Here is a 27,227-nt window from a genome sequence, read left to right as displayed (position 1 = left end):
ACCAGATGGGCTAGTGAATGGTGCAGATGGAATAGTTAAAGCATATACCCATACAGATAAGGTCGATGTTCTATGGATTAAGTTCCATGACCCTAATATTGGTCATCGACAATCTAGAAAACTAGCTCATTTGTATACTTCAGAGATAGCACATGATTGGACACCAATATTGCGAATATCAAAAGCAATGCCTATGACATCAAAGATGGCCCCATTGAAAATACGAAAACAATTTCCAATTCAACTTGCATGTGCACGCACAATACATAGATCACAAGGCTTAACCTTGGATAGGCTTGCATTTGACCCTACTGGAGTACAAGTGCATGGCCTAGTATACACAGCACTATCACGTGTCAGAAACATAGAATCATTGTATTTGCTTAATCCTCTTAAACATAATAATTTCAAGGTCAAGCAAAAAGTAAATTGTGAAATGCAACGTTTGCAAACCACTGCAAAATGGCAATTAGAATATGACTCTTCATCAATACAATCATTGCGATCCATCTTTATTCTTTCATTGAACACTCGCAACCTTCATGCGCATCTTACTGACGTATGCAATGATTATGACATAATGCAATCTGATATCTTGTGCTTACAAGAAACACATATGTTGCTGTGTATGGAAAATGAATACTTCAAAAATTTCAATTGCATCTCAAGTTGCATTAAGCATGGAGTAATGATATTGATAAAGAAAAATATCATTATCCTTGAACATACCCATTTTGAAGACTGCTTTGTAGAAGCATTGCTCGCAAAAATAAAAGTTCACACATTACAAATTGCAATACTCAATATCTATGCATCGCCACATGCAAACCTAAACAATATCCTCAATGTCATTGCAAAAGCTTTATACCACTTAGATCTAAACAATATCATAGTTATATTAGGGGACTTCAATATTGATATGGTACATTGCAATCAAAAAACAAAGCAGCTAGAAACCTACATGCAAAACTACAATCTTCATTTCCTAGTTGACAAAACTAATAGCATGCACAAATCATTGATTGACCATGTTTGGGCAAATCTAGCTAATATAAAATATAGAATTTTCGTATTGGATACATATTGGTCTGACCATGATACAATATCTCTTGTCCTTCAGCTATGATATACACATGAAACAGTTTACAAAATTCCAAATTTTGACATTTTTGCAATACCTCATTGCTTTTACCATTTCTATTTTACTGAAGCATACTACAATATCCTTTTTGTACTAAACGAAATGATAACAGCATACATACTATGCATTCTATTGTACATTTACATATATGGCGTTCTGTATTGATCAATGCAAGTTATGCCAAAGACAGCCTTTTCAATTAACCAACACAAGTATCCTATCATAAATTTGCAGATATGAGCTCATCTATTTATGGATGCAGATCCTGCTAGTAAAACCCTTTTCAATTGAACAGAACGACCAAGAAAAAAGAACAACAACATGCAACATAAACAAACAGAGTATATTCTTTTTGCCTTTCCTTTCCTATGGATCTTCTGTTCTTGTTCAACTTTTACTTTTATATGTTCTTTTGACCTGCACTAAATATGTCTTACTATTCTATAACATAGCATAAATCTTGAGAAAGGAAATGAAACAATTGAAGAAATAGAATGCATAAGCCAATTAGAAAGCGCAAGCCAACCACTTGTTTTGCAAAGGTATGTCTATGAGAACTACACAAATATGCTAATTTGTATTTAGAATATTAATGTTTACTATATATGCATTCTATTTTTATTTTTACATATGTATCGTTCTATGGTTTTAATGTTCTTGTTCACTTTTTACTTCTAATTTGCACTAAATATATGTTACTATTCTATAACATAGCCTAAATCTTCAAAGACGAAAAGAAACAATTGAAGAAATAGAATGCATAACCCAATTAGAAAGGGCAAGCCAACCACTTGTTTTGCAAAGGTATGTCTATGACAACTATACAAATATGCTAATTTGTATTTAGAATAATAATGTTCACTAAGGTATGTCTATGACAACTATACAAATATGCCAATTTGTTTTTAGAATATTAATGTTTACTATATATGCATTCTATCTTTGCATATGTATGGTTCTATGGTTTTAATGTTCCTTGTTAACTGTTTACTTCTATATGCTCTTTCAAATTGAACTAAATATATGTTGCTATTCTATAACATAGCATAAATCCTGAAAAAGGAAAACAAACAACTGAAGAAATAGAGCGCATAACTCAATTAGAAAAGGCAAACCAACCACTTGCTTTGAAAAGGTATGTATGACAACTATACAAATATGCTATTTTCTATTTAAAATATTAATGTTTACTATATATATCTTCTCTTTTCACATATCTATATTTAAATGTATATATATCAGATTAATGTTTACTATATATATCTTCTCTTTTTACATATCTATATTTAAATGTATATAAATTAGAAAATCTTGGACGAGTGAAGAAAGCACTAGTAGTAAGTCCCCCCAAACAATGCAGCAAGAAGACATGTACAGGTTACATATCACAATTTCTTTATTGATTGCTTATCACAAAATACATGTGATAATATCCACATCATATTGAACCATGCGTTTGCCTGTGTCAGTCCAACTGAAACAATCGCAGCCAAACTTCATTCAACAAATGTACAAAATGATACATCAAAAAGGTATGCATATGAAACACAACACTCTAATCTATTTCTACTCATTCAGTCTTTAGGAGAAACATACTATTCTACAAATGTTTATAGCAATTTCTAACTAAGCAATTTTAATAGGCAAAAACAGATACTGCCAATTAAAGTATCAATTGAAGATCTCAATAGTCGTAAAATTGGGCAGCTATTTGTTGGAGACATAATGGTTGTCTATACTGCATTCCTTGATAAAGCAAACAAATCACGTCAAGTATTGCGAGCTGATTTGACAGATGCTCAAGGAATGATGACTATAACGTTGAGTGTACCTGCACATTTGGTGGAGCGACATGAACAGAAAATTTTGCAAGGCAACAGCATCTCAATTACAAATTTCAGGATATTGCCTAAAACTGTTTATGATCGCGGTGACTGTGACAAAATAATTTTGCTTAATGAATCAAGTATCATAGAAACTGTACCTGAAGTTTGCAAAGAATATTGCTTCATTCCCAATACAACCATTAGGCAATTTGCAAACAAAAAAGAAATGTACCCAATTGGCACAATCGCTGCCGCCGTTACACTTGCCAAACGAGTTGGATTGCATTACATACTCCATATCAAAGATGGAGATTCTGAAAACGACAATGCAACTGTATGTATTCAGATGTTACTTATTGCTAATTTTCAGTAGATAACATGCATCACTTCAATATATAGTTGTTGTAATTTGTCTATAGTTTTTGTAATTTGTCTACTGCAATTGCAATTTTTCAATGCATACGAACAATGTATTTGCATATTACTTTTTGTATTTTTCAATACATAACAATTTCTGTTTTGCAGTTGCAACTCTTTGACACATATGAACAGTTTTTCCTTTCAATGGAAAAACAATTGCAAAAAGGACACTTTCCGCTCATCCTTTTCAAAAATTTAACAAAAAAGGTAAACACAAAAGAAACAATATTCAGAGCATCGAAGTCAACGTTCATGACTGAACTTAACACAGATGCACTCAACAATCTCAGAAAACTAACTACATCTACCTATGCTGTAAGTATAGCAATAATAATGTTTTTGCTGCCTTTGCATTTGCCATGTAATGATGTAAATTAACGCTTGAATCTTTTTTAAACAGGTCGAAGGTATTCTGATCGCAACAAATCCATATTCAACTCCTTTCGAACCTGTTTGTGCAATTTGTAACTCCCCAGTGAATTCATCCATAGCAATAGCCAATGCAACAATTTTCTGTTCACAATGCAATGATAATTGCCCTTTCCTCTACAAGCATTGTATAAATGTCGTAATAGAATCCATTACAAATAACTTTGTCCAGTGCATTATCAGGGAGCCCTTATTACATGACTTACTTCCTGATTTAAAATCAATGTCATATGAAACATATTTGCAACAGAAAGCTACCACTGTTTACATGTTACGTGACTTCAAAATTCAGAGCAAGTTCACACTCAATGAAGATAGTGAGCTATTACATGTCAACTAACAAATGGAAGGTACATCAACATATGCCTTAACATGTTTTCTCTCAAATATGTCCTCTCTTCAATTTACAATGTTATCATTTTGTTCTAACTAACCATTTGTTATACAGATTACAAAATCCAGGAACATGGCAGCCTTCACATCCACAACAAATGCAAAAGTAATATGAATATGTTTCTTCATATTATGCTCTTACTATAATACAAGTATTTGACTTGCAATTTTGACTCATTTACAAAAAATATGTAACGCAACGGTTGATGAAAAAAGGCTAGAAAGTCTTTATGCATCTGTGTTTGTACTGTTTCTGTTTCTGTTCTCTATCTCGAATGGAACGCATTCTGCATCATGCTTCAAGCTTGACAACCAGAGATTGTCTTGCCACCTTTTGTATTTATATTTTTGCGAGATCTTAAAAACTACCATGTTTGGTTTAAATTATATCATTGAATACAGCAAATGCAACATCAAATCAGCAATAATTTTGTATCTACAACTGCTGAATGCAAACACCAAAGATTCCATAGATTGATTAAACATGGCACTTATTATCTACTCAAGTTAAATGACAAATTGTATATTGAATCGGCTACTCATTTCTGTTTCTTCCTATGTTATGGCTGAATGCTATGTTAGTTTCTGTTTCTTGCATAGTGTAGCTAACGATTTAGGAAAGAGGGCTAGAAAGTCTTTATACATGTCTGTTTGTACTGTTTCTGTTTCTGTCCTGTATTTGAGATCGAACGCATTCTGCAACATGCTTGAAGCTAGACTTTATAAATGGCACCAAACTATATGGACTTTAAAATGAATATATGTTGTTTGAAAATGGAATTATGGCATAATGCATTTGGTATTATTAGTCCTTCCCTGGGACTATATGCAATCGATCAATTGCTGACCGTTGGTTGACCGACATGATTTTTCATTATAATAGCATTATAACCTAAGTCGAACGAAAGTTTTGGGCTCGAAAGGTTTTGTTTTATTTTACCTATGTTTCTGTTTATTGTTACCTCTACAATTTGCTTAAATTTTTTCCATGTTCCTAAACACATCTGATTCAAAGTCAAACGTAGAGTTATATTTTTGAAACGAATGCTACAGGGTAACTGCTTTGCATAAAATCTGGTAACACTACCAGGAAAGAATTTATCCCACAGACCATCTGAATATGCCATATATCTGGAGACTGCTGACATGATTTGCAATTTACAATCTGAAGAATGGTCACATAGTTTCCAATCTACAAAGCACGAAGGACACAATGGCTGATATACATTTCTGGTAGCTTCCACTCATTCCATTGGTATTCTCAATGCTGAATTTCAAACTAGTAAGTTTATCTCAACCCATTTCATTTTTTATATGATTTGAAGTCCACTTCACACAGAGAGTAAGTTTATCTCAACCCATTTCATTTTTTATATCATTTGAAGTCCACTTCACACAGAGTGTCGTGTATCAAGAAACTACCTTTGGAGTTCTTCGCCAAGGGTACTTAAAGGTTTTTATGAAACCCGTGCCTAGAATTTCTAGTCGGGTGTTTGCATTTTCTTGCACCATTTTGCCCCTTTGTTGTATACTAAGACAATGGCAATCTCATAATTGCCTACATCCTCAGCACTGTGGAATATTTTGAGCCAATGTTTGTATTAGATCTCGTTGAAAAGCAGGCACTGCAAGCCTTATTTCAGAAGTTTATGACTTTGTAGCCTCATGGTTTTGATCTCTCCTTTTGCATTTTCATGTTTAGCTAGTTAGCGTGAATGTGAAGTTTGATGACACATACAGTTCTGTAACCAGTAATAGGATTGCATGTGATAAAGTACCTTTGAACAGCTTGATCTTATTTTGAAATTTTGTTGTCTAATTGGCAGCGATGCTGCAGTGACTTCTGAAATGATGCACACAACAGCTGGCAATATTAGAATATTACCAAGAGAAGACCTTGCTCGGTGTGCTTTCGAAACTGATCAGTTGGTTCAGGTATATACAATACTCAGTTTCTAATAAATTGTTTTTGCAAATTAAAAAAGATCTCGTCAAGATTCGAAAACTGGAACAAGCCATGTTAGAGATGTGTTTTACTCTTATACAACTTTACTCAATCAAATACTCTTTTTAATGTTAAACAAGTTTTTGACACATTGTACATGATATAAGGATTGCACAAGAAGCTTTAGTTCACATAACTCCTTAACATGTTTTCTCTCAAATATGTCCTCTCTTCAATTTACAATGTTATCATTTTATTCTAACTAACTATTTGTTATACAAATTACAAAATGCAGGAACATGGTGGCCTTCACGTCCACAACAAATGCAAAAGTAATATGAATATGTTTCTTCATATTATGCTCTTACTGTAATACAAGTATTTGACTTGCAATTTTGACTCATTTACAAAGAACATGTAACGCAACAGTTGACGAAAAAAGGCTACAAAGTCTTTATCCATCTGTGTTTGTACTGTTTCTGTTTCTGTTCTGTATCTCAAATGGAACGCATTCTGCATCATGCTTCAAGCTTGACAACCAGAAATTGTCTTGCCACCTTTTTTATTTATATTTTTGCTCCACGTTAAAAAGTACCATGTTTGGTTTAAATTATATCATTGAATACAACAAATGCAACATCAAATGAGCAATAATTTTGTATTTACAGCTGCTGAATGCAAACACCAAAGATTCCATAGATTGATTAAACATGCACTTATTATCCACTCAGTTAAATGACAAATTGTATATTGAATCGGCTACTCATTTCTGTTTCTTCCTATGTTATGGCTCAATGCTATGTTAGTTTTTGTTTCTTGCATAGTGTAGGTAACGATTCAGGAAAGAGAGCTAGAAAGTCTTTATACATGTCTGTTTGTACTGTTTGTGTTTATGTCTTGTATTTGAGATCGAACGCATTCTGCAACATGCTTCAAGCTAGACTTTATAAATAGCACCAAACTATATGGACTTTAAAATGAATATATGTTGTTTGAAAATGGAATTATGCCATAATGCATTTGGTATTATTACTACCTTTCTACGACTATATCGAATCGATCTTGCTGGCCGTTGCTTGACCGACATGATTTTTCATTATAAGTTTCTGTTTACTGTTACCTCTACAATTTGCTTAAATTTTTTGCATGTTCCTAAATACATCTGATTCAAAGTCAAACGTATAGTTATATTTTCGAAACGAATGCTACAGGATAACTGCTTTGCATAAAATCTCCTAACACTACCAGGAAAGAATTTATCCTAGAGACCATCTGAATATGCCATATATCTGAAGAGTGCTGACATGGTTTGCAATTTACAATCTGAAGAATGGTCACATGGCTTCCAATCTACAAAGGACGAAGGACACAATGGCCGATATACATTTCTGGTAGCTTCCACTCATTCCATTGGTATTCTTGCTCGCACTCAATGCTGGATTTCAAAGCAGTAAGTTTACCTCAACCCATTTCATTTTTTATATGATTTGAAGTCCACTTCACACACAGTGTCCTGTATGGAGAAGCTACCTTTGGAGTACTTCGGCAAGGGGACTTAAAGGTTTTTATGAAACCCGTGCCTAAAATTGCTAGTCAGTTCTTTGCATTTTCTTGCACCATTTTGCCCCTTTGTTATATACTAAGACAATGGCAATCTCATAATTGCCTACATCCTCAGCACTGTGCAATATTTTCAGCCAATGTTTGTATTAGATCTCATTGAAAAGCAGGCGCTGCAAGCCTTGTTCCAGAAGTTTATGACTTTGTAGCCTCACGGTTTTGATCTCTCCTTCTGCATTGTCATGTTTAGCTAGTTAGCGTGAATCTGAAGTTTGATGGCAGATACAGTTCTGTAACCAGTAATAGGATTGCATATGTTAAAGTACCCTTCAGCAGCTTGATCTTATTTTGAAATTTTGTTGTCTAATTGGCAGGGGTGCTGCAGTGACTTCTGATATCAGGCACACAACATCTGCCAATATTACAATATTACAAAGAGAAGACCTTCCTCGGTGTGCTTTCGAAACTGATCACTTGGTTCAGGTACATACAATACTCACTTTCTAATAAATTGTTTTTGCAAATCAACAGAGATCTCGTCAACATTGCAAAGCTGCAACAAGCCATGTTGGGCATGTGTTTTACTCTTATACAGCTTTAGTCAATCAAATACTCTTTTTAATCTTAAACAAGCTTTTGGCACATTGTACGTGATATTGATCTCTCCTTCTGCATTGTCATGTTTAGCTAGTTAACGTGAATCTGAAGTTTGATGGCAGATACAGTTTTGTAACCAGTAATAGGATTGCATATGATAAAGTACCTTTCAGCAGCTTGATCTTATTTTGAAATTTTGTTGTCTAATTGGCAGGGGTGTTGCAGTGACTTCTGATATCAGGCACACAACAGCTGCCAATATTACAATATTATAAAGAGAAGACCTTCCTCGGTGTGCTTTCGAAACTGATCACTTGGTTCAGGTATATACAATACTCACTTTCTAATAAATTGTTTTTGCAAATCAACAGAGATCTCGTCAACATTGCAAAGCTGCAACAAGCCATGTTAGGCATGTGTTTTACTCTTATACAACTTTAGTCAATCAAATACTCTTTTTAATCTTAAACAAGCTTTTGGCACATTGTACGTGATATAAGGGTTGCACAAGAAGCTTTAGTTCAGATAACTTCAACACTGCCCAAAAATTTCAACCATGAAAAGTCCAGTTATTCCTTCCTCCAAACCACAATACATTCCATTAAAAAGCCAATATGCGGCACATACATACTCCAGCTTCAATCTAAATACCCATGAACCCCAATTTATCTAGATCTTCATGTGCAAAAACAGTTCAAATTACAAAAAGTTGCCGCTCAATCTGTACCAAGAATCACAGTTTCACCCGAAAAGAAGAAAAAAGAAACCCTACAACAGTGTACCAATGGTTTCTTCAGCTAAAGCTGGCCAGACTTCGCTCAGGCTTCGAAGAAACAGGACAGCTTCTGTAAAAATCCTCACACTCCCTAACCCTTTTCCTGAAGCGAAAAGCAAAGTCTATACCGATAGCGTGCTTATAATGAAAACTAAGAATTCCAGACTACAAATTCCTCAAAGGGCATTTAGACTCTACGGTTCTAAACGACAGACAAACCCTTGAATTTAACAGAGGAGTACCAGGCAAACAGCGCTCCTTTCTCCAAACCATAACACATTCCATTAATAACAATACATTCCATTAATAAAAAAAAAGGCAATATGCGGCACATACATACTCCAGCTTACCCGCGGGAATGTACATCTGTCTGCATTGGTTGACCGACGTGATTTTTCATTATATTAACAATATAACCTATGTAGCCGTGGGAATGTACATCCGTCTGCGTTGAAAAGGACTCCCATCTGTACCGCAGTAACGTCAAACACTGAGCCAAAGCCTGCCATTCACCTCGAACAATGCGAAACTTGCAATAAGACCCCAAAACCTTTCCACCCCAAAACTTTGGTTTGACTTAGGTTATAATCCCTTGGTCATCAAAGGTCAACTTTGTTTAAACATTTTTATTTATTTTCATCCACTGTTGATTAAAACAAGGTTTTTTCCGTCTTTGACGACTGTTATCAACTATTCAACATTATTTCTGCTCTACTATGCTTCAATGTATCATGTTTCAATTTCAGAATTTTAGCAAATGGCAGTTTCTGTCATTTTCAGAATTTTGTAGTGGATCAATTTTTGACAGGACCTGTTCTGTATATTTAAAACTGTTGCCACATACTGGTTCCTGTATACCTTATGAGTTTTCTATTTTGAATATTCTTTTGCCCCAATGAAATAACATGGCAGCAGTATCAGATCAACGATAAATTTGGCTTCAATGCTAGAGCAAATAACAATGTGTTAAATGCCTAGTGATTGAAGCTCGATTGTTGATACCTTGATATGAAGATCCTTTATTGATCATGTTTTCTTTGTATATTCAGATTTCTCGTGCCAAAGCTAATCTCCTTGAAGTTAGACAAGTCATGTTAGGGATGTCTCTTACTTTTATACAACGTTAGTCAATCAAATACTCTTTTTAATGTTAAACAAGCTTTTGGCACATTGTACATGATATAAGGGTTGCACGAGAACCTTTAGTTCAAATAACTTCAAGACTGCAAGAAAATTTAAACCATGACAAGTACAATACTGCAGCTATGGTTTCTTCGTCTCTGGCACCATCAAGTACTAGAACAAGGTTTGAATACCGCTCTCCTCGTACATCTTTCTCTTCTAGCATCTCGTTTCAAGATTCTGGCCATTCATCATCAAGCTATCCGACTATGTAGTCTTCACCAGCCCCATGGTCATCAAAGGTCAGCTTTGTTTAAACATTTTTATTTATTTTCATCCACTGTTAATTAAAACAAGGTTTTTTGTCTTTGACAACTGTTATCAACTATTCGACATTATTTCTGCTCTGGTATTTGTACTGGATCAATTTTTGACGGGACCTGTTCTGTATATTTAAAACTGTTGCCACATTTCGCCGCAATGAGATAACATGGCAGCAATATGAGATTAACGATAAATTTAGCTTCAATGCTAGAGGAAATAACAATGTGTTAAATGGCTAGTGATTCAAGCTCAATTGTTGATACCTTGCTATGAAGACCCTTTATTTACTGATCATGTTTTCTTTGTATGGTCAGATTTCTCATGCCAAAGTTAATCTTCTTGAACTTAGACCAGGAACATCTGAAACAATGGTTGAAATTTCAGGCACTCCACAGCAAACAAGTGCACCCATTTTGTACGCAGTTCTTGATTTCCCTCCGACATTTTCCAACATTTGCCAAGAATTCCTCTACTCTCCCTCTGTTGCTACTTTTTGATTTTGATTTCTTAGAATAAAAGCAGATTCTTTGCTGCAATTAAATTTCTATTTAAGATAATTAAGCATAAATCTGTCTGCAAACACTAACCCCTCTAGTACTAACTATATGCTTTGTTTCAAAATTCAGTCAAACCGCAATATAAACAGTATTGGCAATTTCTCTGAGTTTGAGGAGCCAATTCTTCGTCAAGGGACTTCTGCCGGATTTGGAAGGTACACAAGATTTGCAAAACTTTGTCGATTGCTGCTATCATGGGGGTTTTGCTGATCACCATTTCTGTAATAATGTCCCTGACATTGTATATCACCTTTGGCAGTGTCACAGCAGCTGGTGAGCTTATCACAAAAACTACAGTTGAAGTTGTAATATCTGAACGTGCAGTTGCAACCATTCTAGGAAAGTCTGGAAATGATGTTGTTAAAATTCAGCAACTAAGCTCGTATAAAGAAGCATAAATTTCTGCAAATTCCATGGGATCCCCTTCAACTGAAACTTTTGCAACGTGGAGACTTGGAATGAAGTACTGTGATTGCTGACAGAATGACATTGTACTCACAGAATGACAAAATGTTACAACACAAAATTTGACATTGTACTGACAGAATACTTCTTTATCCAGCTTATAAAATGCCATTTCTTTGACTTGACATAAATGTATTTTGCAACAAAAATGACAGAACAATGTATTTCTTATGCTGATTACACAATGTATTAGCTTATCAGTTTAAATTATAAATTATATTTTTTAATTCGAATATTATGATATTGCAGAAAGGAAGAGTATAGAACACCAAAAGATAATGAATTTTTTCTTGGAGATCATGATCAATTTAGATTTCAACTCGTAAAGTTTAAATGTTTTTTTAATTTTAATTTGTTTATTTTAATTTTTAATTTATAAAATAAACTTATCAAAATTATTTTATTATTGTAGTTAGATAGTATATTTACTAACCCAAAACTATAAAAAAGGCCAAAAGTCATGTCCTTTTGCATGACAACAAATTATTAATTAGATGCAACAAATTACTAATTAGAAATTAGATGCAGGGTTTATTTTCTTTGCTAATTAGTAATTGGACAAATTTAAAGTTCACACTAAAGTTATGATAAACAATATTTTTAAATAAATATATCTTTTGTTCTTTTGACCATGGAATAATTCCTCAATCATTGAGATTAACCCGAATGGTATCATTTATGTCCAAACATGTTACTAGATATGTAATCTTTCAATCATGGGTTCAAGACTCCATAACTATAATTTTTAAATGCTTAAGTTCTTCTTTGACCTTCGAGAATGATCTATGTAAATATTGAACACTCTCCACCGCGAATTTAATTAACAAATTTATATTCATAATAATGTTTATTTGGTCAGTATCATTTTATCAATATTTCCATAATATTCAAATGTAAAAAAATAACAAAATTCTATTTCTTTGACTTGACATAAATGTATTTTGCAACAAAAATGACAGAACAATGTATTTCTTATGCTTATTACACAATGTATTAGCTTATCAGTTTAAATTATAAATTATATTTTTTAATTCGAATATTATGATATTGCAGACAGGAACAGTATAGAACACCAAAAGATAATGAATTTCTTCTTGGAGATCATGATCAATTTAGATTTCAACTCGTAAAGTTTAAATGTTTTTTTAATTTATAAAATAAACTTATCAAAATTATTTTATTATTGTAGTTAGATAGTATATTTACTAACCCAAAACTATAAAAAAGGCCAAAAGTCATGTCCTTTTGCATGACAACAAATTATTAATTAGATGCAACAAATTACTTACTTTAATTAACAAATTTATATTCATAATAATGTTTCTTTGGTCATTATCATTTTATCAATATTTCCATAATATTAAATGTAAAAAAATAAGAAAATTCTATGTTTTGTGCACCATGGTTATTAAAATACATAACTTACTTTAACACCTCCTATTATTTTAATATGTTTTGTGCACCATGGTTATTAAAATACATAACTTACTTTAACACCTTCCTATTAGTCATTCATTATGAATTTAAATATATTTTATACCCCGTGGTTACTACAATACATAACTCACTTTAACACTTTCCAATTCTTCGTACATTATAATTCATTATTATGCATTTAAATATATTTTATACCCCGTGGTTATTAAAATACATAACTTACTTTGACACTCTTTAATTCTTCATACATTATAATGCATTATTATTAGCTTTTATAGTTTTTTCTCCACAAGTTTTCTATGATACACTGTTAACTTTTATTATATTTTAATTATTAATCTAAGCGTTTTTTAAATCATGGGACATTGCAAAATTATATCTAAAACTAATCTTATTTTAAGAAATACAAACTCAACATTACAAGCATTTATCACTTCAATGGCATTTATGACAATTCTTACTTAACAAAGGCAAAGTTCATTATATTTCACTCTTCGCATAAACTCAAAAAGTTCATACAACAATTGGCCATCCAATTCATTAAATCTTAATACAAGTAACCATGCCTACAACACACTAGTAATGGAAACCAGCTCTCATGATAACGCAAATTAAATCTCATAATAATAACTGACCAAACTGTTCTGTTAACCGGCAGGGACTAGCGCCACAACAGTGGCTCCTTGTTATTTATTTAGTCACAATTATCATAAAATTGTTTTGCCACCAAATTCCTTAATTATATCTCCAAACAAATTTAACTTAAATAAAAATAAATATATTTAAACAAATCATCAAAATTAAATTTATTTTACTATTTCATTATATAATAATATTATTAGATAAAATCAACATAAACATTATTTATATAATTTAATCAACTTTAGTTAATTAACCAAAGCACAATCATACGCCTCAAAGCTTTAATACAATACTATATGCATAAAGTCACACAAGAGACAATCTTTCGTTACAATTGAGTCAAGATCAAACAGTGATAGCTTCTAAAATTCCCCCAAATAGATACAACAATTAATACTCTAATCCTCACTAAGCAATATGATAAGTTTAGCCTCCCTTTCAGAATCCTCATGTGACCGCAACCGGTGTCCGCTCCCTCTAACGCAGGTGGTACCCACTACCCAGCCATATGCACAGTCGACGACTCGTCAAGACCTTGGCAATTTCCGTCGTCCAACGCCAAAACTGGAAAACGTTGACGGTAATAAAAATATTGTCTGACGGACGGACAGACGGATTTTGTGAAACTCTGGGAGGGCGATCGACCATCTCCCAGACTGCACAGCAATCTCAAGCTTCGCCATTCATTCTCCGGGGAATCGAACAGGCGATCTGATGATGATCAATTCGTGGCGATAAATCAGCGGATTTACACGCGTGGAATGCAATTAACGGCATCGCCCCCTTCACTGCTAGGGTTAATCGGCTGATCTGCAGCTGTTTTAAAGATGGGAATGCTGTTTTCCAGACTGTTTGCTTCACTCTTCGGAGACAAGGAGGCTCGCATTCTAGTCCTCGGCCTCGACAATGCCGGGAAAACCACCATTCTCTGTATCCTTAAGCTAGAGTCTCATGTTTGTAAAGGCTTAAATTCTTACCTGAATTTTAATTTTTAAAGGCTTAAATTATTCCCTCACGTTTTAATTTAATTGATCTGGAAGTGTATGGACTTCTGCGGCTTGTTCTGTTGAATGCAAGTCGCAGGTAAAATTTGACTCGTTTAGTGCCGGGGGCAAATGTAAACATTAGTTACAATAGTGTTTGGATTATACCTAAGAGCATTTAATGTCATTGCTGCCTTAATTCATCTCTTAGATCGCCTGCAGATGGGAGAAGTGGTTTCTACAGTTCCAAGTAAGTATCTTCAGTCCTGAGTGCCTTTTATAGTTTGGGATGCGCTAGCGGTAAATTTTTCCCTTGGAATGCTTGGCGTGCTCGTGATAAACTATGAGAAATTGGGTTACGTAGAATTTTCTACTTGTTCAATTTGCAGCACAACAGTTATCAATGCTCCCCCATTCAAACTCTTCTGTAAAAGCTAGAGAAGTTAATGCGCGGATCTAGATCGATGTATATAACCCCTCTTTTATGTGAATCGAAAAATGTGTTTACATTCTCCAAGATTCGTTGTTGGCAAATAAATTGGATGCTACGCTCATCTTAATTGTTTTATGCCCCATGTATAAAGGCTGAGCCCAGCACTGACTGTCGCATATGAGAAACACTGAAATTGCATCGATCTACCACTGAATTACGTCTGTTACAGTCGAAGACAACTGTAACTATTTAATTATGTATCGAGTTAACATTTCTTAATGTTGCTCCAAAGCTTCTTAACTATCTGTCGACTACTTTCGTCTCACCTGCAAATTGATAGGATTGTTGCCGTGTAAAGCTGGTTTCGCTTTCAACTAAGCTCAGTTCTTACTTAATTAGAATGAAGTTATGATAAAAATGTCACCGGATGTAACCCTTAAAGGAGTAGATTACATAAATAAAAATAAATGTCTTGAAATACCCTGTGAGTTTCTTCAAGAGAGTAAGGAATTCTGTAGCATTTAATCAATTTTAGTTGATTCATCCTTAATAAAATAGGTTAACAGAATGCTTCTGAAATATATAAAACTCTATGGTAAGCCTATTTTCAGTTATCCTTTTGCCTAAATTGGGCCTTCAGCAGTTTTTCTTCTAAGGAAAACACCTTGCATAAAAACCTTTTTCTAGTACTTCCAAGGAAAAGACCTTGCAGAAAACCTTTCCCTTACTAAACAGGTTAAACTGTCAACCCTGATTATGGATCCTAACCCCAAGAAGATCAAGAGAGTCGAATTAACCCTGGCTCATGACTACTTGAATTAACCCTCAAGGCTAGGCCTTGAGCAGTTTATAGTAGCTCTTGGTTTAGTTTCATTATTGTTTGGTGTAGTGGTGCCTTTTGAAACTGTTATTCTAATCAATTTTTATTAGAGAGTACAAATTTAGTTATTTAAGTTATGCATGGTACTCCGGGAGGAACTTTGCTTGGGCTCATTCAATGTACGATCAAAATTGATTTAGAATTTTAAAATTTAAATATCTAGAATGATGTAGTAAATTGTCGGACATTGTAAGCAGTGTGATTATTTATTATATTATTAGGATATTGATATGTTTCAAAGGTGTCTAGAACTGCAGGCTTAGTTGTCACTATTTAGAAAAACGTTTATTAATCAATTGCATGCATAATTTACAATTCCATTGTTTGTTCCATATACTCTGCTTTGCATTGTCATCTATATGAGATATATTCTATGTAGTTTGACGTTATTAAATTTGTTAAACTGTTGGCCATTTTGTGGATGTTGCAGCAATTGGATTTAATGTTGAAACGGTCCAGTATAACAACATCAAGTTTCAAGTGTGGGATTTAGGTAAGCAGTTTTTTTGTTAAGACATATTAAGTCTGTATGTTGGACTGAATAGCTTTTGCAATATCACATATGCCTAGCACCATAATATTTGATGTTATAGTTGAAAAGGGCATTTTTTTTTCCTACTATAATTTTGATCTCGTAATTTGAAGCTATGCCACAATAGAAGTGGATGGATTTCGGTATTAGATTCTACATACTTCTATTCTCAGTGAGGAACTCTGGTTAATTTTGGTATAATTTTGTGATCTGGTCAAAGATTCTGCCTCTGCGACTGCTGTGCTCTGAGTTGACTTTTCCTATATTACTATCTATACAAACAGTGCATCCTGCATGTGATCCCTTATACATGCTTGTTGTGACGACATACATATGCTGTTTTAAGTATTTTTGCTAAGTTACTGTATCTGTTTGGGTAGGTTCCAGGATCTGCAGATCCAGATATGCCTAGGATCCAACCAGTAATACGGATCTGTAACTGGATCCATCTAGGATCCAGCCAGGGCACAGTTTGGATCCAGCTATGATAGAGATCCATATCCAGATCTGACATGAGATCATTTAGTCTGCCATTGCGTCTGAGAATTTCTTGTCATTTCCAGCTTAAGTCAACTAAATTATCATTGTCACGTCAGGCATATGATGTTGATAATGATAGACTGCCTAAATCCAGTAGCTAATCTCATGCATTAATAATCTGTTACTAAAGAGTTAGTGATGCTTCCAGATTCAACGACCTTAGATTTTCAGCCTTGCTAGTTTGTTTCTGCAGAATGCCTGTAACTTCTGGATTTGGTCTCATGTCAGTGTGCACTAATCATGGTTGAAATAATACTAATCCAGCAATTATGCACTAACATGACTTCAGTTTTAATAAAGGCTGAGACATAGTTCCTGCTGCATTTCTTACTGCAGAGCTGCCATACAGGTCTAGTTGAGGCCAAACTTTCATGGAACACACACATACACATGCTGATTGTCATATCCAAACTTTCCAGAACTATTTTCTATCCGTGTGTTAGGGTCCTAACCTTCCTAATCCTTAAAGTAGATATAACACTATGTATTGTTATGTAATGAAGACCATCATTAGCAAACAAGGCCTATCTAGTATTGTGAACACAACTATTGTAAGAAGGCTTACTAGTGTTAAATTTTGCAATTTTGAAATTAATTATCTTAGATCTTCAACCTTTAAGTGCAGACAGTAACCAATAACCATATAGAAGACAGTCAATGAACAGTAAGACAGCAGATTTGGTCCAAGACCAGGGAAAAACCCCACTGTGGGGGAAAACCCTTTAAGAATATTCTTCTATTAGATCTTCATCAAATGTTCAGCAGAGATACATAAGCAGAGTACAAAACCATTTTCTCAATGACAGCAACATTACCCCTTTAGGACAGATCTTCTGAAGTGTGAGATCTGATCACAAATGTAGAATAACAGATCCTTCAATCCTTCAGCAAAGATTACAAGTGCGAGAAGAAGATTAGCTTTCACGAATGAGATAGACAAGTCTCCAGATGCGTGCTAGAAATCCAAGACAATACGCCTTCACAATAAGATGATCTGGCCACAAATAATAAGTAAATATCCTCCAGGTGTGAGAGGATGAGACTTGTAATATGAGATCTGCAAAAACTGATACAAGGGAGATCTGCCACCAATGATAATACAAGATAGAGATCTAGCCAATAATATGAAATCTGTCAAACAATAATGCAAGAAAGAAATCTCCAGAAATGCAAGAGAGAAATCTCCACTAGATCTGCCAATGATGAAATGAAATAACAGGCTTCCAATAAATCTGCTAACAGTGAGAGAGAAAATACTGATGCAAGGGCTTTATCACCAATGCAAAAGAGATCACCAGTGATGATAAGAGATCTGCCACTGATAATCAGATCTGCCACTGATAATCAAAGATCTGCCAATGATGATAAGAGATCTTCCACTGATAATCAGATCTGCCAATGATGATAAGGGATCTGCCACTGATAATCAAATCTGCCGCTGATGATAAGAGATCTGCCACTGATAATCAGATCTGCCAATGATGATAAGAGATCTGCAAATGTGCAATAGATTTGCTACTGATAATAAGAGAGAATCAGAGATAAATTACTGATGTGAGGGCTTGATCATCAATGTGAGAGCTAGATCACCAAAACGAGAGAGAGAGAACTCGATATGTTGCAAATGAAGGCTTCTCTTCAATATATAGAAATCTTTGTGGCCAAAACCCTTCCTCAAATTAAGTGTTTTGGAAGCTCCTAGAGTGATCCATTCAAATTAGATAACTGAAGTGATTTTATTTTGCACATGTCTAATTACTTTATAAAATAATTTTGAAATAACTTTTGCTCTTATGAAAAATAATTTGCTCTTGAGAAATAATTCGCTTCAAGGGTGAAAGGGGTTAACCACATAAAGTGATTTCTAGGGAAATTTCTCCATAATTGCTCAAAATTTCAACACTCCCTCTCAACTAGGCAGGAATTTCCATCAATAAAGCCAAAACTGCTGTACCTGTCAAATCATCATCATTCATGCTAGATATTCTCGAATCTAAAGAAGAATACTCATGGTAGGGGAGCTACTTCTACCACCTTGAATCCAATTTCAGCCAAATAAATGCTAAGAAACCTTCACCAGGGAGTCTCACGCTTCAACCTGGTCCAAATGATCATCGGGGAGCCAAATGCTTCCATCTGGCATTAGGTAGTCACATGCTACAACCTGGAACAAATACCATTGGGAAGACTCATGCTACCACCCATAATGAATACCGCTCAGTCAATAAGGCTAAGAATCCACAATAGCTCAACTCAAAGGCTAAGAATCCACAATAGCTCAGCTCAAAGGCCAAGAATCCGCAATAGCTCAGCTCGGCTAAGAATCCATGCTGTTCAAGAACACCAACATCTATGCTATTCAAGAACACCAACATCTTCGAACTTGAGCAAGATACAACTTACCATGACTGGTAAGGATCACCATATGTTAATTTTAGGTATGTTCTGTGCTTAGAGCAATTTATTTCAATTTTCACAGTTGGCTCAATATCTTTTCCATATTAGCAATCACATCAACGTTAAAGTAAACTGCAGATAGAACATAAACATAAATCGCAGAAGACAAGCCAAGACAAGAGGACACAAGATGTGGCACTAGCTAGGGACAAACCCTAATGTGGGGAAACCCTTGATCAATTCTTCTTATGTGTTCTTCAATAGTTCAACAGAGAGAGAGAGAGATAGTACGTTTACAATAGAAGTCAACACTTTGACTTATCTAGATAAGAGCATAGATCATCTCTAAGAAGGTGATACATGAGATCAATTGAAGACATGCTACTTCAATTGATTCTCCAAGGTGACTCCTTCACCTATCGTTGTGCTGCATTTACAACAAGCAAGCAAGATGCAGCCAACACATAGGTCAGTATGGCAACATGGTGCAGCAATGGCACATAATGCAATACAGTGATGGGTACAGTCATGACTAATGAAGCGTGATGATGGGTGCAACATGGTGCAGTGCGGTGAGTTGCACCATGCTGCACCCATCATCACGCTTCATTAATCATGACTGTACCCATCACTGTATTGCATTATGTGCCATTGCTGCACCATGTTGCCATACTGACCTATGTGTTGGCTGCATCTTGCTTGCTTGTTGTACCTAGCTTGCTTGTTGTCCCTAGCATGCTTGTTGTCCTTAGCATGCTTGCCGTTGCATGCTAGTTGTCCCTTACATGCTAGCTGTAACATGCATGCTTGGTGTATTTGCTGCTAAGTACCATACAATTGTGTCAAGGTTAGTTAGTTGTCCCTTGCATGCTGCTTTCCTTCGGAGACAGATGCTCTGGCAATTCCGGCAGTTCCGGCAGTTCCGGCAATTTTGGCCGTTCCCGACAGTTTCGGCAGTTCCGGCAATTCCGACTATTCCTGGTAGTTCCGGCAATTCCGGCTATTCCCGGCAGTTCCGGCAATTCCGGCAATTCCCGACAGTTCCAGTAGTTCTAGCTTTTCCCGACAGTTCTGGCAATTCCCGACAGTTTCGGCGATTCCGACTGTTCCATGCAGTTCTGGCAGTTTCGGATATTCCAACAATTCCGGCTTTTCTCGGCAATTCCGGCTGCTCCCGGCAGTTCTGACAATTTCGGCTATTCCCGGCAGTTCCGGCAATTTCGACTTTTCCCAGCGGTTCCCGGCTGTTCCTGGCTTCTGCCCTCTGGATTAGGGCAGCGTTATCCCTTAGGATCTCTCCTCCTACTAAAACCCAAAGACAAGTAGAGAGGAAGAGATCCCAAGTGTGTTGAAATGACTTGAAAGCCACCTCTATTTATACTAAAATGTTGAGCACAAGTGGGGTTTATTTGGTTGCTGGCCAACCTTGACGAATTGTCCCATAACACAAATAAGTTCATATCTCCATGAATATTTATCGGAATCGGATGATCTTTAGATCAATCCTACACCTCTCGATGATAGGGATCCAAGAAAAATGTCAGCTTCCATTAATAAAATGACCCACATGGAGTTTGGCTCTAGTTGCCAATTTTAACACTCCCTCTCAGCTAGGGAGAACTCCATCCGCTGATCCATATGTCCGACTGTACTATCTTTGCCATCAGTGCCCTGCACTTCTCTGCTGAGCTCTGCTGAACCATGAAGAATAAGAATTGATTGAGAATGTCTCATACCATTCTCTACTGACCCGAAGTAAGTTTCATTTGAAGAGAGTGTGTCACATCACTCTTACTGACCCGAAGTCAGTTTTATTGTTCCCAGATCAATATCACAAGAGAGTGTCTCAAACCACTCATACTGATCCCAGATCAGTTGCATTGATCCCAGATCGATGGAGGTCATCCTAGCATAGGGAGTATGGTAGATACATCGATGTGTCCATTGATAGTACTACTATGGTCCCTAACCCCATTTCCCTGCTCATTGATCAGATGAGAGGTACTTCCCATGAGTCCCAGACTGCATGGGTAGGATGCCTCGACAGGAGAACTAATCATCCTGTCCATAGGAGAACTAATCATTCCGGCCCACAGGAGAACTAATCATTCCGGCCCACAGGAGAACTAATCATCCCGTTCCACAATTGCCATGGGAGAACTAATCATCCCAGCCCACAGGAGAACTAGTCATCTTGTTCCATAGTTGCCACGGGAGAACTAATCATCCCGGCACACAAGAGAACTAATCATCCTGTTCCATAGTCGCCACGGGGTATCACAAGGGAAGGTTGAACCTGTGATCCTGTACATAGTGCACCACCAGGGGAGGGTGAGTCGCCCTGTGGTCGTATGTTGCTCCAGTAAGTACCCCAAGCCCCCAAAGCTCCCAGAGCTCAATGCATGCAACATGCAGGACCCTTATAAGAAGGTCTCTCAACGACTCCAAGTCGCTCGGGAAAGTCATGGATTTGACCTTTCTCCGGGGCTTTGACAAAATATCTGCGACCTGTACATCAGTCTCAATGCGATGGAGCCTCCTCGCTCATCGACTTACCATATCCCATATAAGGCAATATTTGATGTCTATCTGCTGAAGCAATCATCGAATACGGGATTTCTCAATAATCGAATCCCCCCTCTGGTTGTCACAGAGAATCGTAGTGGTATTCATCATGTGTACAAACAAGTCACTTAAGAGCTTCTGCAACCATGCAGCTTCACATGAAATCATACTCGTAGCTATGTATTCGGTCTCGGCGGTGCTTATAGCAACCGACTTCTGCTTCCTGCTCATCCATGATATCGAAGCACAACCTAAAGAGAACGAGCGTTGAGAGGTGCTCTAGTGATCCTCCACACTGCCTGCCTAGTTAGCATTCGAATAATCATGCAGCTTCACATTTCCGGCAGTGTATCTCAATCCATGAGAGATTGTGCCCTGAAGATATCTCAGAAGATTCTTGGCACCAATCCAGTGAGGCTCAACCAAATATGAGCTCACCATGCTAACTGCAAAACATATGTTCGGACGGAAGTTCACCAAGAACATCAATGCGAATGAGTTTATGAAACTCAGAGGCATTTCCCAAATCTGGTCCGACATTACTACCATATAACTTCTGAAAGTTAAGATCCTCGAGGTAGTCACAGGCTTGTAGTTTATCATTCCACATTCGGAATCCAACTCCCTCTTACTTTTGCAAATGAGAGGGTCTGCCCCTGTCAGAAATAGGTTGTCTTCATAAGGTGCTGGTATGAGAGGTCTATCATCCACAACCTTTGGGTAATGGTTTGGATCGGTTTCACTCCTAGTGAATCTAAGCGTCATCAGACAACTATCAATCCACTCATACTACGCTCGGGGAGTTTTGCTTCAAGCCATAGAGGGCTTTCTTCCATCTGCATATGTGAGATTCTTGATCATGAATCTCAAACCCCTCGGGTTGTTCCAAACCTGTGAACCTGCTACATGAGGGGAATGGTCCCCTTGTAAGATTTTCCTTCGGTACATCTCAGACATGTACTTTCATGCTCTTTTTGAATTCAGGCATCCCTATCACCATCTGACTCACATCGGGTAGGGCCCCATAGGTAGACCTCCGGTGTTATAGATGTGATATGTCAATTAACATGATCCCCAATGGACCATCCTACAACTTGATACAAATTGCCAACCCTGAACCCATGAGAAAAAGCATCTTTGAAATTCTATTTTTTAACACGTGCCTTTCCATCGATGAGTGCCACCCTGTAACCTTTGACTTCCATTGCTGAAATGGACATGAGGGTCTTCTTGCGATCACGTACATAAAAGAGATTCTGTAAATGAATCGAGTTACCCTCATTCAATTGAGGGGTAACATTCTCTACACCCTTTCCGGGATAGGTAGCATCGACTCCAAGTATAATCCCACTATTGTTTCCATCTCTACCAAATTAGAGAGTGCACCCTTCTATCCGATGAAGTGCCTTGAAGCACTACAATCAATAATCCAGATTCATAAAGAATCTGAAGGAGAGGGCCAATACAAGATAACGCTTCATCTTATCAAAAACAACATTTGATTCTTCATACCTGGGGTTCCTTTGTTTCTTTGAAGAGTCGGCCATTTCCTTGATGACCTACATTATCTGTCATTCCTTTGATCATTGAAGATGTCCCTGGAATGATTGTTATCTTCATCAAGAGATGTGTCTCTGCCATTCGGACACTCCTTCGCATAATCGCTGAACTTATTGCAACCAAGGCATCTGCCTTTCCTTCCACCCTTAGACCCGGACTTCCCAATGAAGTGATCTTTAGGTAGGACATCAGAAACTTCCGTTGCGCCATTATGATAATATTCTCTGCTTCGACTTCACCCTCGGTGAATTTAAAGAGGGATGAGGAATCCACTGATCCTTTTGTCCTTTCCCAACTGTCTTCGGTGATTGCTCTCTTGCTTGGGCATTGTCTTCACCTAAGCTCCGATACCATGTTAATGTTAGGTATGTTCTATGCTTAGAGCAATTTATTTCAATTTTCACAGTTAGCTCAATATCTTTTCCATGTTAGCAATCACATCAACATTAAAGTAAACTGCAGATAGAACATAAACATAAATCGTAGAAGACAAGCGAAGACAAGAGGACACAAGATGTGGCGCTAGCCAGGGACAAACCCCAATGTGGGGAAACCCTTGATCAATTCTTCTTATATGTTCTTCAATAGTTTAGCATAGAGAGAGAGATATAGTACATTTACAACATAAGTCAACACTTTGACTTATCTAGATAAGAGCATAGATCATCTCTAAGAAGATGATACATGAGATCAGTTGAAGACATGCTACTTCAACTGATTCTCCAAGTGACTCCTTCACCTATTGTTGTGTTGCATTTCGTCATCATGCTGCACCTCACCGCGTTGCACCATGCTGCATCTCATCACGCTTCATTAATCATGGCTGTACCCATCACTGTATTGCATTATGTGCCATTGCTGCACCATGATGCCATGTTGACCTATGTGTTGGCTGCATCTTGCTTGCTTGTTGTACCTAGCTTGCTTATTGTCCCTAGCATGCTTGTTGTCCTTAGCATGCTTGCTGTCCTTAGCATGCTTGCTGTTGCATGCTAGCTGTCCCTTGCATGCTAGTTGTAACATTGCATGCTTGGTGTATTTGCTGCTAAGTACCATACAACTGTCCCAATGTTAGTTATTTGTCCCTTGCATGCTGCTTTCCTTCCGAGACAGATGCTCTGGCAGTTCTGGTTGTTCCCGCTGTACCCGGCAGTTCCGGCAGTTCCCGACAATTCTGACAATTTCGGCTATTCCTAGCAGTTCCAGCTTTTCTTGGCAGTTTCGACAGTTCTGGCAGTTCCGCCAATTTTGGCAGTTTCGACGATTCCAGCAATTCCGGCTATTCTCGGCAGTTCTGGCTTTTCCTGGCAGTTCCGGTAGTTCCCGGCAGTTCTCGATAGTTCTGGCAATTTCGGCAATTCCGCCTACTCCTGGTGGTTTCGGCAGTTTCGGCTATTCCAGCTATTCCCGACAGTTCTGGCAATTCCGGCTATTCTCGGCTTCTGCCCTTTGGATTAGTGCAGCGTTATCCCTTAGGATCTCTCGTCCTACTAAAACCCAAAGACAAGTAGAGAGGAAGAGATCCCAAGTGTGTTGAAATGACTTGAAAGCCACCCCTATTTATACTAAAACATTGAGCACAAGTGGGGTTTATTTGGTTGCTGGCCGACCTTGACGAATTGTCTCATAACACAAATAAATTCATATCTCCATGAATACTTATTGGAATCGGATGATCTTAGATCAATCCTACACCTCTCGATGATAGGGATCCAAGAAAAATATCAGCTTCCATTAATAAAATGACCCACATGGAGTTTGGCCCTAGTTGCCAATTTCCACCATTCGATCTCAAGTAGCCAACACCCATTGGCCAGATGGGTGGGAAACAAGATGCATGACTGGGGCATACTCCTAATTGGAGGCCCCTCATCCCCAGGAGGTCACTAACTCAATTCCTCATCCCCGGGGGCTCAACCAGGGGGGAAGAACACACGTCTCAGTGATCTTGATCAGCCGAGTCCCGGACTCGGAAGGGGTACATCCCTTAATCCAAGCATATCTCTGAAGACTAGAAATTTCTTCTTTGATAGTGCTTTGGTAAGTATATCAACAATCTGCTCATCAGTCTGAATATGGTGGAGTCTCACTGCTCCTCTCTGTACCATGTCTCGAATGAAATGATATCTGATTTCAATGTGCTTGGATCTGTCATGAAATACATAATTCTCAGACAATCGGGTGCCACTCATATTATCACATAATATCATTGTGGTATCCAGGACTTGCTCAAATAACTCTCCAAAGAGTTTTCTTAACCAAACAACTTCACAACTAGCTAAGCTAGTAGCAATATACTCAACTTTTGCAGAACTGAGAGCAACTGATTTTTGTTTCCTGCTCATCCAAGAGATTATGGCAGATCCCAAACTGAAACAACATCTTGAAGTGCTTTTTCTGTCTACAATGTTTCCTACCAAATCAACATCAGAATAACCATGCAACTTTATGTTGCCAGCAGTATATCGAAGACCGAAATTAATTGCCTCATGCAAATATCTACGCATTGATTATGTAAAGGCCTGGTCATGAATTGACTCAAGGTATTTACAATATAGCAAATATCAGGATGAGTGGTCACTAAGAACATCCATGCTCCAATCAATTGACGATACTTAGATGGATTAGATAAATCAGGTCCAGCTTCATCACCACAGAGTTTCTTGAAGTTCATCTTCATGGGAATGCTCATGGATTTGCACTCTATCATTCCAAACCTTTCCAATAGCTTTACAACATACTTCCCTTAGGAGAGAATAATTTCGCCAGGTCTTTGCTAGACCTCCAGGCCCAAAAAGAAGTACATCATCCCAAGGTCTTTCATTTCAAATTCAGAGGCAAGCTCCCTCTTACACTGAATCATCAAAAGTTCATTACCTATCAAAAACATATCGTCAACATATAATACCAAAATCAAAGGCATACCTTGTACAACTTTGAAGTAGAGGTTTGGATCAACACTACTCCTCATGAATCCCAACTTTACTAAGTAGCTGCCAATGCGAGAATACCAAGCCCCGAGGGCTTGCTTTAAGCCATAAAGTGCTTTCTTCAATTTGCATACATGGGTTCTCATGTCATGTACCTCAAAGCCTTGAGGTTGTTCAACATATACTTCCTCCTAAAGAGCACCATGTAGAAAGCTGTCTTGGCATCCATCTGATGGAGAGTCCACCCTTGACTAGTAGCTAAAGCAATAATAGAGCGATGGTGGTATACCAAGCAACAAGAGCAAAGCTATCTTCATAATCAATTCCCTCTTTTTGAGAGAATCCTTGAGGCACAAACCTTGCTTTAGCTTTTTCAATACTGTCATCCATGCCATGTTTTATTTTGAACAACCACTTTGAAGTCACAACTGATTTGCCTTGAGGTCTAGGAACAACTTCCCATACATCATTTTGCATAATGGATTCATATTCTTCTGTCATGGCATCCTTCAATACTTGGTTCTTTTTTGCTTCTTCAAATGATTGAGGTTCACTCTATATGATAGAACTCACAGCAACAACATAGTTTTGATATCGATTGGACTTCTTGCTTTCTCTGAAAATGCCCCTGGGAGCAGTATGTTTTTCAGCATCCTGTAGAGTAGCACGAAGCCATAGAGGCCTTGTTTTATATGGAGGAGGATCTAATGGATCCATAGGCTCAACAGGTTCATCTAGGTCCTCATGATTAGGTGCATGAGTAGAGGGATCCAC

At 37.0% G+C, this 27,227-nt stretch overlaps 1 protein-coding gene across 1 annotated transcript in view; it reads left to right on the top strand.

Moving 5' to 3' along the window:
• The first annotated feature begins 14,188 nt into the window (after window positions 1-14,188).
• LOC149146662 (ADP-ribosylation factor 1) overlaps window positions 14,189-27,227 on the top strand; it is an 81,771-nt gene continuing 68,732 nt past the window's right edge. The window contains exons 1-3 of the mRNA XM_089453289.1: window positions 14,189-14,563; window positions 14,828-14,866; window positions 16,360-16,422. Coding sequence (XP_089309415.1) covers window positions 14,461-14,563; window positions 14,828-14,866; window positions 16,360-16,422 — 205 coding nt within the window. The 5' untranslated portion in view covers window positions 14,189-14,460. The remainder of the gene's footprint in view (window positions 14,564-14,827; window positions 14,867-16,359; window positions 16,423-27,227) is intronic.

The sequence above is a fragment of the Pinus tabuliformis genome, chromosome X (assembly GCF_031772625.1).
Source record: "Pinus tabuliformis cultivar Carrire ecotype Pingquan chromosome X, CPIR1, whole genome shotgun sequence".
NCBI classification, from domain to species: domain Eukaryota; kingdom Viridiplantae; phylum Streptophyta; class Pinopsida; order Pinales; family Pinaceae; genus Pinus; species Pinus tabuliformis.
Note: the sequence above shows the minus strand (reverse complement) of the source record. Positions and strands in the feature narration are given on the sequence as shown.